General features: G+C 46.3%; 1 protein-coding gene across 1 annotated transcript in view; it reads left to right on the top strand.

Moving 5' to 3' along the window:
- Positions 1 to 17342, top strand: part of LOC146811701 (polyserase-2-like) — a 1284631-nt gene that overhangs the window by 781550 nt on the left and 485739 nt on the right. Inside the window, exon 10 of the mRNA XM_085615101.1 lies at positions 10364 to 10629. Coding sequence (XP_085471227.1) covers positions 10364 to 10629 — 266 coding nt within the window. The remainder of the gene's footprint in view (positions 1 to 10363; positions 10630 to 17342) is intronic.

Genomic DNA, 17342 nt, shown 5'->3' with positions numbered 1-17342 from the left:
CACGGAAACCCGACTGTGTAGGTTGAAGTAAGTTGTGTTTATTAATATGGGCTATCAGTTGAGTGTTGACCACCTTCTCCCCTATTTTGGCAAAGTAAGGCAGAAGTGAAATTGGACGCAGATTCTCCAATTGACTCATGCTTACATTCGGCTTCTTTTTTATGGGGAGGACTTTCGCCTCCTTCCATCTTTTTGGGACCGTTCCTGAGGTAAAAGAGAGTTCAAGGAGGTGGCTGATGTAGGGCGCTAGGACCTCTAGGCTCCCTCTTAACACTTTAGGAGTAGTGGGGTCCCTCGGTGAGCCTGACTTGATGCTTAAGGCTATGTCTTTGAGGTTGTCACAGGAGGGGAGAACAAAACCACAAAGGCATTCTGCCTCCGCTATGTTGGATGTCCTATCACTATCAGAGCACCCATTGCGTGCTACATCTGGGAAGGTGGTGTAGATCTTGTCTACCTTCTCCGCAAAGAAGTCTGCCACCAAGTTGCAGGAATCCACGGAGCTGGTGTTAGGAGCTGTGGTTCTAGCTAGTGACGAAATCTCTTTAAAAATAGTGAAGAGTTCCTTTGAGGAATTCTCAGCTATCTCAATCCTATCACTATAGTAGGCGGCCCGGGCTTTCCTTATGAGGGAGTGATAGTGTTTGAGGGTGGTTTTGTATTCAATTTTTTTGTGATCTGAGAAGTCTTTCCTCCATGTTCTTTCAAGGCGCTTACAGGCGGATTTAGCTATTCTGAGTTCATCATTAAACCAATGTGCCGTTTTTAATTGTCTCCCCGGTGTACTCGAGGACCAAGGAGCGTTTCTATCTAATGCCTCCGTAATCCGCTTGTCAAGTGCACTGCAAGCAGAGTCAATATCTGTGCCACCAGGTGGCCCGCCCTGTTGGAGGGCCAGATTGAAGCTGGCTGATGAAAACCTAGCCCACTTCCTATGTGGTTTCCCCGCGCCAGACATCTCGGGAGTATATGTATAGGGCACCAGAGTGCTAAAGGGAACCACAAAGTGATCAGTCCAGGGGACTGCGATAGGGCGTTCAATTCCTAGGGCCCCCCAACTGGTGAAAATCAAGTCTAATAGGTGGCCTAATTGGTGAGTAGGGAGTGCAGATTGCAATATCAGTTGGAGGGCGGCCAGTTCCTGACAGATCTCCTGCACTCTTGTCTCTTTGATGCCATCTTTACCTCAAAGTTTTCACCTTCTAGACGACAGGTTTTAAAGCCTTTAAGGACTGTAGCAAGCATATGAATTAAACAGATCGTCATCAGGTTTGCCTGTGATGCCTGGGGTTAAGTCACTACTCTAAGGCCTGCAGTTAATGTGCACCGATGAACCTGAAGACCCTATGAGACCACGAGGAGAAATTGTACGTCACCAAGCACTAAAAGACTACTCGTTGAGATCTGTCCAACTCCAAATGTTGTTCTTAGTCCTGTTCCCGGTCCACAGGTCACAGGATGCGATCCCAAGGACAATCGTAGGTACAATCTAAATCTTTGGGTAACTCAAAGAACCAACATAAAAATTCCAACTGTTACTTGGCCCCATCCTGCCACTCTCATACTTCTGAGAAGGGTTGAAGGCGTCACCATACCTCTCAATCTCGCTCCCAAAGTCAGTCGACTTCAGATCTAATCCCGCAACTTGTTCTGGCATAACCCAAGTTTCCTGGGCCATCTGCGACACTTAGGCAGTTCCAAGAGTTCCACAAGGCATTCTCAGACTCTTCGGATCCCTTTCAACTCCTGCTGGCATGCCTTCAGGCCCTAAGAAGCAGAGAGTGCTTCTGTTTTGGATACTGCTACGGGTTCACCCTTGGCACCAGTTGGAACCTCCAAAACCACCACTGGGTCTCCCCTGACTCCTGTATTGACTCTGCCTCCAGCTTCACAATCAGTTCGGTAGAATGAGGTGCCCATTGTGTTCTCTAACTCTGAGTCAGTGCCATTATGACCTCAACTCGGTTTACATCGAACCCCAACTCTCACTGTTTGAAGTCCCACCTCCACAAGGGAGGTCCTGTACATTGCATTACGTGTTTGGTACAGATTCCATCAATAATTATGACACAGGTAATGAATCCAATCAAACTTACCCTGAAAAGAAATGGTATGATGAACTGCAAGAGGCCTGTGGCCTTGACACCTCTCCTGTTTCTGACCTACAAATACCACGAGGTCCTGCAATTGAAGAGATTATTTTCTTTTCTGTGGTTATGCGGAGGACCGCCAAATTTCTAAGCCTGCAGCTCCCCACCTTAGAAGTCAAAACCAATGTCCTGACGAAAGTGCTCTAGCTGGGGCAAATCTCAAATGATTATCTACTACCTTTCAACAAAGCACTCTCTGATAGTCTCCTAAGAGCCTGAGCCAAGCCTTCCTCTGGCCCTCCAGTTAACTGCCAAACTGTGAAACGCCACCAACTTGTCCTGGGCAATCACGCATTTTTGTCTCAGCACCCCTCCACTGAGAGCTTAGTGGTGCAGGCATCTAACAGTCGGACAAACACAAATACGTTTTTGACTAGTGCCTCAATAGTGAATCCAAAAGTGTGGATATCTTTTGCAAGAGGGTATTTTCTTCCACAACTTTATCCCTCAGGTCCACCAATGCCAGTTGCCTGTCGGGTTGCTGTTCCCACTCCCATTGGGAATCAGCAGCTCAAGCCATCCCGGTTTTTCTTATCCTGACCCAAACTATGCAGGACGGTCGAGACACAGCCAAATTCACAATTCTTTGTGACCTGGATACCACTGATTCCATTGGGAAAGCCAGTGTTGCAATTCGTCACCATGCATTACTGCAGTCGACAGATTTTTCAGGCGATGTCTGGTCATCTGTTATAGACATGCTCTTTGATGGAGCTCGCCTCTTTGGGGACAAGGCAGACTCCGCCATGGAGTGGTTCAATGAGAGCAGGGCCACAGCATACCTCCTTGGATTATCTGCCCCACCTCACCAGCTGCATCAGGCCTCCAACACCGGTCCTCTGACAGCCACCAAGTGAGAGCTAGCTCGAGCCTCCAATGTCCTTCAAATATGCAATGGCTGCTTGCTGCTCCAGGCTCACTCACTGCAGATCCCTCTGGCTACCATTTTGAAACTCTGCATCTTGCATGCTGCACTTCTCCACCACAGCCGTCCAATGCTCTGCAAACTCACTTTTGAAGGAGGACCGGTAGTCCACTTCTCCACACCACAATGTCTTTGCTTACAGATCTTAATGGCATGTGAAATCAAACAGGATCAGAACGGATGATGGGGGTGGTGAAAAGTCGCTTATTCAAGCGTCCAACCTTTTGGCCTATTGGCCATACCCCCCTGGTGTGTCATTTTTATCTTGTGACATACTGTTTGATTTTAGATGATTATTTCACTTTCTTTACATAGATGACTGATCCTTGAATTTTTCAGTCTTGTCTTTGGATAATCTCTCATTTTTGCATGATACAGGTTTGCTTTCTGTGGCCCTTTCTTCAGAATATCTCTATTGCTTAGAGGTCCTCTTTTGTACAGACCCACTTCTATTTAGACCATCTTTCCTTTTCATTCAGAAATTTAACACTGTCATTTCATAAATCCTTTGTGTTTCTACATGATTTCCTTAGTCTTCTGAAGATAACATCTTTTGGTGGGGTTTGTTTCTCTTTGAAAAATCTATGATTTTGATTATCTGTCTTGGCAGAGGATTTTACGCCAGGGAACCAAGAATTTTCCTTATGTGTAACAAGGCACAAATAGCTTTTCAACACCTAGAGGCCTATTCACAAACTGCATTTTGTAGTGTGTTTAGTACTATTGCTATTCACAGACCTATCAGTGTAAATCTCCACCTCTACCTTTCTTATCCTTTTATGGGAGATGCTCACACATGTAAACTTACTACATAGTAATAAATGTGGGAGGGACCAGGTCAGAGGGATTTAGAGAAGGGTGTAGGGGCATAGGCACCCACCCATAAAGGAGTAAGCCCATTGCTACTCAGAAGCTGCACTTCTAAAGTTACTACAGACATAAAGGGACTAAATTGAAGTAAATGACTCAATCTCAGTGTTGTAGTAAGTCCAGCACCATACATGGCCAAACACTGGTATTGCAACACCCTCACATTGAAAAATAAAGCAGGTAGGACTTAAACTAAAAGTCTGTAGGAAAGAATGTAGACCTTAATTAAATATTTAATATAGTTGAATAGTTAAAAATATAAATAACCTAATTATATGTTTAATAAAATGCCAAAATAGAACATATGCATAGTAAAAACATTTATTTTTAAGTTAGGTGGAAATGTATTTTTTTATTTAAACTTCTGAAAAATTATTTTGTATGTAGTTTATTATATTTAAATTAATGATAGATGCCATGGGTACCCCCCTAATGCGCCCCCTACCCTCCCAACTCGAAAGTGAACTCCGCCTGGCTTTCCATGGTGAGGTCTCTGCCATGGAAAGCCCTGCACCGCCGCCCATCCTAATATGGATGGTGGTGTCTTGCAGACACCGCCACCATATTGGAGCCCCTTTCTGCCCGGTCGCCTGTCCGACTGGGGAAAAACCAGCGGACGGTCTTTCCGTCCGCCAGGGTCCTCACCGCCATCGTAATTTGGCGGGGGGAAATGGTAGGTGGGCGGTGGAAAATGGCAGGTGAATCACCACTGCCAGATGGGCGGTGGCAATCCGCCCACCATCCAAATAGACCCCCGAGTCTGGAGGGCTGATTTCTGTCCAGTTCCAGGACTATTGTTTGCAAGGCCAAGGTCAATGAAAACGATGATGTCACCTTCAAAAATTATTATTTCCACTAGTCAAGGAAGGGAATGGAAGAGGCTGTCAACAACTGGCCCCAGGGAAGCATATTCTATGAGTGATATCAGATTCCCAAGTTGGGTCCCTCCTAGTTCTAATGATTACATTTTCATGCTGATTCCTCCTCACCTGTTAAAGTTCCTTACAAACATCACCCAGGCACCAAACTGGATCTGAAAACTTTGTCCCCAACAATAGCTTTCCAGCCTCACCAGATGGTGCCATGCGGCTTCTGACATGACTCCCACCATAGTTGTGACAATATCAGAGTACATAAAACTCTAGCTGTAACTGGCATTCTTTCCTGTTTTTCTATATCTCTACAACACATGTCTGAAGCTCTTCACGGTGCTTCATGAGCAAAATTCATCAGCTCTTCAAAATTAACTAGATTAATTGTCTCCTGCTAAGATTTTAGAGTTGAAACCCTGTTGCAGTTGCCATAAGAAGGTGTCCTTGTCGGTCCCACGTGACGTACCCATGTGGTGTCTTGGAAATGAGCACAGTCCATTGGTCTGAAACTCTGTTCCTTAATACATCATAAGGTCATCAGGAAATGGGAGGCCAAGATGTTTTTGATTAATGCCTACAGTGATACACCAAAGCATTGCCTCCATAAAAGGGCTCCAACAGGGAATGATCTCTCAATAGACCTTCATACAACCCCCCCATCTCCCTCAAAAAAGTGCAATAGAAAGAAAACATATTTTTCTTGCTTGAGGTAACAGTCCCTCTCCTAGGACCTTTCAGACTCTTGACACATTCCCCAATGTCGGGCTCTTCCTTGCTGCTGGAGCTGATCATGACATTAAAAAATATGAAGCTGGAATTTCTGACTCCATCCTCTGATTTGCAAAGTTCATATCTTTCCACTTGCCATGTTAAATCTTTTCAGGATTGCTCCATGACCCTTTTGTCACAGCCCAAGGGTGGGCTTAATCCTGTGGGTTTGACAATTCAGATGGCTCCATCCCCAACACTTCCTGACCCCGTGCCTCCACAGGATCCAGTGTTGGCAATGCCAACAAAGTCAGTGTCCTATAAGTCACCATACCCCATGTTTTCATCACTAACTATGATGCCGCTTTTAGTACTGTATTCATAGCCGTCTAAGTTGTCTGGCATCATTTGTGTGACAAAAGAGAAAGTAAAGAGATAATGAGCCATTGGCTGAGCCCCCTCCTGTGCCCCTGGGATGTGTTTGTATGAAATACCTTTTCCAGCCAGACCTCAGTGCTCTTGCTATGCCTAATAAAGATTGTGTGTGCTCTGAGTAAAAAGAATCCGGATGCTGATAACCTCCTCCCTTCCTAAAACAATGGGTTGCTTGTATTCCGGTTCAGGGAAGATCTGGCATGGTGGTTCGGGCTGTACTGTTCAATTGGAGCAGCGTCGAGACCGAATTGCATTTAGCTGCTTTCATACTTAGGTTACATGGTGTGCAAACTAATGATGGACTGGGTTGCGGCTTGAGTAATTACCAGGGGCTGATATAAATTCAAGCATTCCATCCATCACTTTTTACTATACTTCAATGTGTCGTCCTCAATGGGAGGAATTGGTTGGTGCCTCTGGACCTCCAGAATGCCAACTTCTATTTCCCAGTTTTCTCTAGCTACAGATTTTACTTTAGGTTCACCATGTGGTCCCAACACTCAGTTGAGGGTCCTACCGCTTGGACTTATGACTGATCCATGTTTTCTCTCAAAAGTCTTTGCAGTTGTAGCTGTGGAGGTCAGGAGGCCATGTAGTTCTCTACTTGAATGACTGGCTAGTGAAAGCATTGTGCCCTGTGCTGGTCAAGGAACATTTTTATGGCATAATAACCCTTCTCCTTGATTTTCACTTTATGATTGGTGCCCAAAGGGTTTATCTCCACAGGGAACCATTAAGAAAGAAGAGTATGGCCCACAGGGGAGTACTGGATACAAACTGCATGAAGGTATTTTCTCCTCCCCAGAGGATTGCAGATATTCAGGATACGATTCTGATGTTTCGGACTCAGACATAGATCTTGGTTCTGCAACTCCTGTAAATGCTGGGTCTGATGCCTTATGCATCTTGCTGGTATTGCATGATAGATGGTAGCTGAGAGCCCTTCCGCATAGCCCGATAATGCTGTGGTACCAACACCAAGGGAGTTTCTCATCTCAAGTGCAGATGTTTGAATCAGTCGTCCCGAATCTTAAATGGTGGATGTACCTTTCCAATCCGCTGATGGCTTGCCCCGTCTGACATCCACAGGCGCTGGTTACTGTGGTCACAAATGCCTCCTCATTGGACTGAGGGGCCCAACTTGGCTGTATCACAGAATGGGGCTGTTGATGTGTGTTGAAGCTGCACCTCCACATTAATGTACTTCACCTGTCATGCCATGAATGTCTTCTCCCATCCATTTCAGGAAGCTTGTCTCCCTGTCACCAAACTGTAGGTTAGCCAACTGACCCTTGGAGTCCAATTCTCTGTCTTGGGTACATGAAAGAGCAAGTTCAGTCCTTCAGAGTTCCTGTCAGGTCACAGACAGCAGGTTCAGTTTTCTTCTGATATTCTGCAGGTCCAGAATGTGTTCTGAATTGAATGCCTCTTTTATGCCTGGCACTAGCTAGTGGGTTGGAATGACTCCTGGCCACGCTGTAACCAATGGAGTCAAATTTTCCACCACCAACCATACCCACTTTGGGCATTTTCTAGATGGCAAAAGTCTTCGGCCACACTGGACTCTGAGGGCTGGGGTGTACGTGGGGAGTGTACTGTGGTAATCCTAGTGTCCTCACACATCTAACATTAGAAACAAGTTTCAGGAAGCCATGGTACCCACAGCAAACGTAGAGACAGGCGCCTGGTATGAGAAAAGCAGAATCCTTCAGCAACCAGACAGAGAGCCACAAAAATTGTCTTGCCATTCTGTTTTCTCTCTTTTAAAGTGTGCACCAAGTGTTATATATAAACCAACAGGCTTATTAAGCACGATTTGACACTCGAGTAGGATTTTAAACTGTAGTGTCAAAAAGGATGCTCACAGCCCAACCCTGCATTTTCTATGCAGTTCAGAGGAGTCACCTCTGCCCATTCATGTCAGTCTATTGTTTGATTCTGGGTGGCATTTTACATCCATTCATAGCTAATTACTAGCTGGGAGAATCTGGGGAGCCAATGGAAATTAGACTCCTGGAATGTCAGCTGGGGAAAAAATTACGTTCTAGAGGTTCATTTTCCTTAATATTAAACAAAACTCTGACTGCACTATTGAAATGGTCTATAAAACACAATTAAAAATAGTTGTTTCATTATTTTTCTAGTTAGACCCATTCCCGGGATACAGTATTAGGAATCTAAGCTATACTCTGGTTTTCTACATAGGACAGCTAGACCTGCCACAGTGCAAAATATTTTTGGGGTGCCTGTCACTGTAATAACAAGATAGCATTACATTTCTACATGCCCCACTTGTAAATACAATGCACCCAGCCTTGTGGGTTACAAGACCTACATAAGGGTGGCTCATTAATATTTAAAGGGGAGGTTTTGACCTGCCAAAAGGGTTTATTTTGTCAAGTCGAACTGGTGTTTTTACATTACTACAGCCAAGCTACAATTGTAGGCCTGAAACCATGCATGCACTGCCTCTGCAGTGGATGGCCCAGTAGGCGCTGCAGTCCTCTATTGACATTTAACGTCCAGGCCCGGGGTGCACCATATTTTGGACATATTAGCAAATTAAATATGTCATTTAGGAGTGTGCCAATTCAACCATGTTTAAAGGCAGATCACAGGTACTTAACTACTGGTTAGTAGGGGTAGAGTGCACAGAGGTCTAAAGCCAACAACAGTTTTGGGTCCAGAAAAAGGTGAAACATCTGGGGTGATTGCATAGATAATGCAGATTTTCTTTAGGAAGGAATCTGCAGGAAGATGGTGTTTTTTTACTAGAAATATCATAATTAAAGGTAAGTGTTTTGATCTTATTCATGTGCACCCTAGAAGTAAGTTAAGTCCTATTTAGCACCATGAGAGAGCAGCATTATTTGCATATGTGTTGCTGATCACATCATTGGAATATGAAGATTTGTATATATGGTGCTGCTCCATTTTTGTCATTAGTGCACTGCAGCTGATTGTCTTACAGAATTTACTTAATCCTTTTTAGTGAATGGTCTAGTCCAAGACTCTCCTGGGCTGGAGGCAGTAAGTCTACCTCCAGCCCAGGAGATTAGCTCTCTGGGGGAGCAACACAATTACTCTTAACTGACCATGGCATTCTATGCTATTGCCATAGAAAATCAGTGAATGTCTGAACATTCAAAAATGGAGATAGGATGTCACAGTCAACTATCCATGAGGAAAGTTTCTCCCAAAAATGTTTCTAATTTTTTGTCCGCTAACAGTGTTATTGTCACTCTACTGCTTTTAAGAATAAAGTAGTTGATCTATGAATCCTTTTTGTAATGAACATATCTTTATTCATATAAGGCTCTTGTGTTTAAAGTTGGCTTTGGATAGATCCCTGTACTTTCATTTTATCTGCCTCTCCTTGATTCATGGTTTAGAGACCAGTTTGGGCAGGTCAAGGCAGCACTGGTTTACGGTTAGTTACCTTGCCTAATGATATAGATGAAGAGCATTAACACCAACCACTTTTTACTGTTGAAGACAGTGTCCCTAAGTTCGATGGGTGTGTCCCGATATGAGCCCTGAGCATTCATTGTTTTAAAACACATGCTGCACCTCACTACAATGGCCCAATTAGGTTAAAACCCATATGTTGTTGCTTTTGGTCTTATTCAAAAGGGATGTAGCTTAACTGTTCGGGTTTGACTACTGCCTTTCCGGCAGAGCCCTAGCCATATTACATTTGTCTGGCCATGGCTATAAGGGCACAGACTGCTACTTTGAACATAATGAAACTGAATGCTTCCCAGCAGAATTCCCAGTGGCAATAGCTAATCTGAGCATTTCTAGCCATTACTTTTCTGGCAATAGTCCACACTTGGGTTCGGAGGCTGTTGCACCTAACGGATGATGCCAAAAATAAAAAAAACAGGCCTAAAGCTGTTTATGTTAATGTTCGAACGAGATTAAGCCTAGCAGTTCCGAATTCTTTTGAATTAGTTTGAAAACTGACTTGCTTATGGTTGTCTACTTCTAAATTGACAGGGATAAAATTATAACCAATAGAACAAATGAACTGAATGCTTCAAAGTAGTGTTTATGTGGGTCTAAAGCTTCCTATCCATCACCTTTTTGTGGTGATGGTGGTTGAGGGTAGTTCAGGATGGGTGGACAGTGCACATAAGACGTTGAAGACAATAAGAAACTGGTGCAAGTTGTGAAGTGATCTTGAATGGGGAAGCCATGGAAAAGGAAGGCATGATGTACTGCATAGAGGTGGTAGAGGTATAGAGGGGAGTCTTTAGAGCATATGATTTACAGCAAATGGTCCTCTCTTTCAGGAACAAAAGCATGGAAAAGGAAGGCATGATGTACTGCATAGAGGTGGTAGAGGTATAGAGGGGAGTCTTTAGAGCATATGATTTACAGCAAATGGTCCTCTCTTTCAGGAACAAAAGCATGGAACTTGGTTGCTGGCAGGTTCTGCTTGGAGTCAACCAACTTTATAAGCCCGACTCCTCTGTTGCACGCAGCGTGAATCAAATCCTTATCCACGAGAACTATGAAGCTGCCTTCTACGGCTATGACATTGCACTTTTGCAACTGGCCTCAGCCATCTCTCATGGCCCAAATATCCAGCCCATCTGCCTTCCCTATACTTCTCAGCAGTTCCAGCCAAGCTCCTTTTGTTGGACTACCAGGTGGGGCACAATAGGTGAGCTGGACTTTGCAAATACTGTAGAGGGAGGGGGGCTTCTTGAAGTATGTGTGGTGTGTGGGGACAAAGGTCGTATCAAACTGCCCTACAGCTATTTCTTTACACCTAGATAGGGTGTTGATTTTACATTTTAAATTTGTACAATTGTCAACAATATTCCTGGAAATGGCTCCTCTATTTGCCCATTTTTGTATTTTGAATTAATTTGCATATTTGGGGTTGGCTGCAAGCTAGAATGGCAGCTTTGCAGAAGTGTTCCTTCAGACCTATGGCAATCCTACAGTATCTTGGGCCAACTGAGAAGGGGAAAAAAAGACAAATGTGCCTTCCTTATATGATTTCTCAGAAGTGTGGGGCTTGACCTGGCATTAGTTCAATGAAGTCTGTTTTCTTGCCCATGGTTCTGTTTGATGGTAGTTTCTGAACAGCAATAGTACTGGTCTGCTAAAACTGCCAAGTGGAGCTTTAGATCTAAATTTCCTAACTTTCATATGTGAAATGTTTAATTCTATTAAGAAAATGGAAGGAAGTGTTATGCTTGCTTCACTGACACTACTTAGACAGTAGCCAGTATGAAAAAACTTTTAGATGCAAAAGTTAGGAAATTGTGCATTCTATGACAGGGGCAGAAGCGAGTGTTATGTTAATTCAAAGCTTTGTGAAAAAAATTGTGGAAAAACAAAACTTGAGTCTGAAGCCCAGTCTGAAACCTCCATTATATCTTCTAAATGAATAGTTATCAGGTAAGATCTAGCGACCATTGCTCTCTGACTGAGTAGACACCAAAATGGTCAAGGATGATGCCAGCCTCTGACTTGATCCATTTTACCAAGCTTGCTAATATGGCAGTAGATAAAGGAGATATTAGCAACTTTTAGTTTTCTTGGGTCTTTCCTCAGAAAGTCTTACTTTGCAAGAGACCTTGATTCTTCCTCTAATGACAAAGGTAAATCCTTCAGAAGTAAGCAGTGTACTTTCCAGATCCAGAACTTTTATATGCGAAACAAAAGCTTGGTCAGTTTAGCTGAAAGTTGTTTACGAGTCAAATCAATGTTGGTTGTTCAATCTTGGAGGTATTTTAGCCACATGTTAACATCCCACAGAGTGGTATGTTGGGGATATAGAAGAAGTGATAAAAAAATGTCTTGTACAAGATTCATCACCAAAGGATGAGCTCCCATATTGGAAATCATCTAATGATCTACTGAAATAACAAATCTGTAAGAGTTAAAGATTCTGTAGACTAAGCCTGCTAGTGCCAGCTCCAAGAGGAAATTGATAATATTGATAAAAACTGTCCTCACAGGATCGAGATCCTGATCCATACAGAAATTGGACCATCTTGTTCACGCTAAATTGTATATTTTCCTGGAGCCAGTGCTTAATGGATATAGAAAGTAGTTTATTGGGAAACACTTAGAACTTGCCCTCATATCCAGGTCCTTTCTAGACTGAATTGACCTGAGGTTTGGGGGGGTTAAACTGTCCCTGGGGATTCTTCAGAAAATGGGGAAGTATATTGAGAAGAATTGGAGATGCTACAGACAGTTCCAATAAAATTGATGAAACCTTTGTTCTCCAAAAGGGAGTCACCATGATTAAACCTGCTTGTTGGCACCTCAACTGGGCTGTCACACATAAAGTCTTGCCAAACCAAGTAAAAGCATCCATGCTCCTGTGGGAAGGCATCTTATGCTTTTGCTTTGGTGTCCAGACTCCCACCATAGAAAAACAAAAGGAACAAACGATGGACGGAATGCTGAACAATGCAAACATTCACTCCAAGTCACATAGATCTGGGTTTAATCCATCGTTCTTATGCTCACCACTCCACCCCAGTTTGGACCCAGCCATATGCAAATCAGTCTTGACCTTGTGGCTCATAGGAACAGTTCAGACTGAACTGCCAAGCCAGGTCCTCCCTGGACCAGAATCAAGCCTCCTGGGTACCGGTTTCGGGGTATGTCACCCTTAATAACCTAGGCTAGCTTGAATCCAGTGGTGCAGTGAGCAGGGGACCCATGTCTGGGCATACCCATCCCACTTAGGGCGAAAAGTGTGACTGCAACAAATAATGGACGGAATGCTGAATGATTCAAACATTCTCCCCCAGTCAAGAGATCTGGGTTCAATCCATTGTTCTTTTGCCCACTACACCACCCCAGTTTGGACCCAGCCATATGCAAATCAGTCTTGACCCTGTGCCTCATGAGAACAGTCCAGACCAAACTGCCAAGCCAGGTCCTCCCTGGACCAGAAACAAGCATCCTGGGATCCGTTTCGGGGTATGTCACCCTTTATCAGCCAGGCTAGCTTGAATCCAGTGGCACAGTGGGCGCTGAGTCCCTTTTATGTGGATTAAGAATCTGTGGCTGCTTAGCTAATGGTTGGGGACTGTCAATCCTCAGAAGAGATTTAGGGTGAAGACTGCTGCTTGGCCATGAAAGGCCTTCTTGGAGATGTTTTGTCCTTCTCCTCCCCCAGGGCTTCCTCCTCCACCCTCTCCTTCCCGTGTTAATCAGTGTTTGCTGCTGATATTGTTGCTTGGAGGAAGATTGTATTCGCTCCTCAATTTGCCCACCGTCCTCTGCTTGGAGATGGTTCACCATCATCGTCCGGGGCAATGACGCCACGTACCTGGAAGAAGAAAATATAAATAGTTGAAGTACATCAAACCCAGTTTTGTGTCTAAATTTCAACCCTGACTAATGAATGGTTGAAAGCTTAATCGCTGCTGCCAGATTGTCTTCTGGTATCATTGGTGTTTAAGTTGTCAAGGTGGACACCAGAGGCAGTTGTATCACAGAATTAGAGAAACATACAAAGGGTAGTAAGTCACTTAAATCATCCAAGAAGATGCTATTTATATGGGTCATTAATCATTTTGTGACCATCAAAGGGTGGTCTCCTGAAAGTTAAGACAAAGCCTAATTGATATCTTACAGTGCTACCTCATATCGGCAAGTTTAAGGGTATTTTATAAGACAACGTATCATTAATAATTCTGATGGATACTTCAACCTGCAATTTTCTTCAATTCTTTTTTTTTTTTTTTTTTTTAAACCGTTTATTACAGAATCCAAAAGATATACAAAGATGGGCCTACAACCTTCAGGCCGGCCGCTAGCAGACAGAAAGAGCATATAATACAAACAGTAGAACACACGCTGCGGCAGAAGAGAGATCACAGGAGTTGAAAGAAGCGTTGGCAGCCACACCATCCGGACCCCACACAACGGTTTCATTTTTATATAAATAACGAAGAAACAAGTCCACAAGGCAACCCACAATCGGAACAATAGCATGTGCTCCCCTGGGGGGGACCCTACCGGTCCACAGGAATATCAAGGGGGGGGATAGGTCGGGACGGAGACAAAGTGAACTCAAGCCCAGAACCAGGAAGACAAGCAGGCTAAGGAGACGGGGCCGGTGACGGATCAGGCATCAGCGGCGGGGTACAGATTCCCCCACGGTAGGCGTTCCAGGGGCCCCACACTTTCACCCATTTCCCAGGCTTACCTCTCGCAACATACACCACCTTTTCCCGAAACATACACCAATCCATGTTGTCCTTCCACGCCGAGACAGTCGGTGACCTCTGGGAACCCCACAATTGCGCAATATCACGCTTGGCCACCATATATCCCAGAGTCACCCACCACGTCTGCAGCACTGAGTAGTCGGTTGGCTCCCACACATTCAGGAGACATCTCCTCGCCTCGGGCAGCAGCGGCAAATGCGTAACTGCCTGCAAGACCTCGTGCACACCACGCCAGAATCGCGCCACCTCCGGGCATTCCCACAATATATGGAGAAAGGTCCCCAAAGAACCACACCCACGCTTACACAACCCGTCCACAGCATAGCCCATACGCATCAGACTCGGCCCCGTAACATAGACCCTATGGAGTATCTTGAGCTGGACGAAGCGAAGGCGAGCCGGTATGGCCACCTCTTTCGGGGAGGCCACCGCAGACACCCAGTCCTCGTCATCCAGCTCCAAGCCATCAGCCCCCCACGCCTCACGAAGGCCAGTCAGCAGTCCCGAGCGATCATTGATGAGTTTTTTGTAAATTAATGAAATCGTGGCATCCGGTACATGCCCATCTAGCACTCTATCCTCCAGAGGGGAGTACTCCGGGATGGAGGCAACGTCCGGGAATACGGAGCACAACGCATGACGGATCTGCATATATCGAAAGTACTCCCTGTCCTGCAACTGGAATTCCGTCTGCAGCACATCGAACGTTTTGAATCCCCCCCTCGTCCAGAGATCGCCCACCCTGCTGATGCCTATCATATCCCACTTCTCAAAGCCCTTCGAGGTCCACAGGGAGCCCAGCCGCTCAGATGCGTATAGTGGCGTCGCCCGGGTCAAACGATCCTTCCACCCCATCGCCAAGTTAGCCGCGTGCCACACTCGCACAATGACCCGCGTGGGGCCCGTCAGACGTGCGTCGAGCGAGCTAGAATAAAGCGCCCGATTATAGTCGCCGCCCGGCAGTAAAATTTTATCCATCTCAAAGGCCGGGTTTAGAGCGGGCCCGTAAAGGCCGTGATTTATCGCAGCCAGCTGGGAGGCCCAGTAATATCGCTTGATGTCTGGGAGGGCAACCCCCCCGTCGTACCACAGGAGCGTCAGCTTCGCCAGGGCGATACGCGGTCTACCCTCCCAGAACAGGCGGCGCTGCAAACTCTCCACCTCGCGAAAGTAGCGCGCCGGGACAACGTCCATCGTGTTCTGTAAGGCGTACAGGAAACGTGGCAGCGACATCATCTTAAACAATGCCGCCCGGCCGAGCGGCGAGAGCCGCAAGCGCCTCCAACGCGCGACATCCTCCTTCAGGCGCTGGAGGGGGGGAAGCAAGTTCTGTTTATACCGGGCCTCCACGTCCAGGGTAATGAAGATACCCAGGTACCTAAATCCCCGCGGGGCAATCTGGATAGGACAACCCCGCGGAAGGATAGGAGCCTCCCCAGAGAGGACATACACACAAGATTTAGCCCAATTGATGACTAGGCCGGAGTTGAGGCCAAATGAGTGCAATACATCAACCAGCACTATCAGCGATTTACGCGGGGAAGCCAGGTACAAAAGAATATCATCAGCGTAAAGAGATACGCGGTCCTCATACTCGGGGGTCCATCGGAGACCACGGATAGAAGGATGCCACCGCAGCCACTCCGCCAGGGGCTCCAAGGCAAGCGCGAAGAGGAGCGGCGATAACGGGCAGCCCTGCCGCATGCCCCTGCCCAGCTCAAACGGAGCCGACACTCTACCGTTTACAGCCACCTGCGCCAGCGGTCCGGAATACAACAATTTCACCCAACCGATGAATCCCGGGCCAAACCCAAACTTCGCCAGCGTCGCCCAAATATACGGCCACTCAAGTGTGTCAAACGCCATAGTGGCGTCCAGGGACGCCAAAATGGCCGGCTCCCGTATGAACGGGACACGCGCGAGCACCCCATGCAAGCGCCGCAGGTTGAGCGCAGTGTTGCGATGAGGGATAAAACCGGACTGATCCTGGTGAATCAGATCGCACACCACGCCAACCAGCCGATTGGCCAACACCATGGCGAGAATTTTGGGTTCCGCATTCAGCAGTGAAATGGGCCTGTAGGACGTGACCCGGTCCCGCGGCCTCCCCTCCTTGTGAATAACCACGATAGTAGCCAGACGCTGGTCTAGCGGGAGGGAACCCGCCGAACGGGCCGCGAGGAACATAGCACGGAGATGTGGCGCCAGCGTATCCGGTCGCAGCTTGTACAATTCGATAGGAAGACCATTAGGGCCCATGGCCTTGCCGGAAGCGACCGAACGTATGGCGAGGGCAATTTCCTCAGATGTTGGGGCGGCGTCCAACGACACCCTGTCCTCCTCCGAAAGGGAAGGCAGCGCGATATCCCTGAGCAGGGCATGGGAATCCTCTTCCGAGCGGGAGGACACCGGGGAATACACCCCACGGAAATATTCTGCAAAGCAATCAACAATTTCTTCCGGTTCAGTGACACACACACCATCCAGTTTCTCAATCGACGGGACAACACGACTCGCTCTCTCCTTTTTATCCAGCCACGCAATCAGTTTCCCAGCCTTATCACCCACATCATACAGTCTCCCCTGTTGCTCTCTACTGAGGCCCCTGGCCGCCTCCGGGACGAGGGCCTTATAGGCCGCCTGCTTGAGTCGGAGAACATGTAGTTTGTCATCCGTCACCCCACATTCTAGGTCACCCTCCAACTCGGTTATCTCAGTTTCAACACGGGTCACCTCCTCCCGCTCGCGCTTCCGGGAATGGGAAATAAGGGACAGGGCCTCCCCCCGGAGTACCGTCTTGAAAGCCTCCCACAGGGAGACCGCCGATGACACTGACCCCACATTATCGTCAAAATATCGCTTAAGGGATTTAACCAACTCTGCGCGAATGGTGGGGTCACGCAGGTACCAGGGATTTTTTTTTTTTTTTTTTTTTTTTTTTTTTTGAAAACCTTTATTTCGAAATTCAGGACACAGCTATTCAACCGACAGCCCGAAGGTTCGGCAGCATTGCAAGTTAGATACAGTAATGCGTCCCGGATACAGTACGAAGAGTAATGCAAAGGTCCAATTTTAAATAAACACAGAAAAAACACACAACAAACCCCAGCAAGGCAGAACATTGAAATCCCATGGCGAAAGCCCCCAGGGGAGGCAGGACCCCACTCAT

The sequence above is a fragment of the Triturus cristatus genome, chromosome 7, assembly GCF_964204655.1.
Source record: "Triturus cristatus chromosome 7, aTriCri1.1, whole genome shotgun sequence".
Lineage (NCBI taxonomy): Eukaryota > Metazoa > Chordata > Amphibia > Caudata > Salamandridae > Triturus > Triturus cristatus.
Note: the sequence above shows the minus strand (reverse complement) of the source record. Positions and strands in the feature narration are given on the sequence as shown.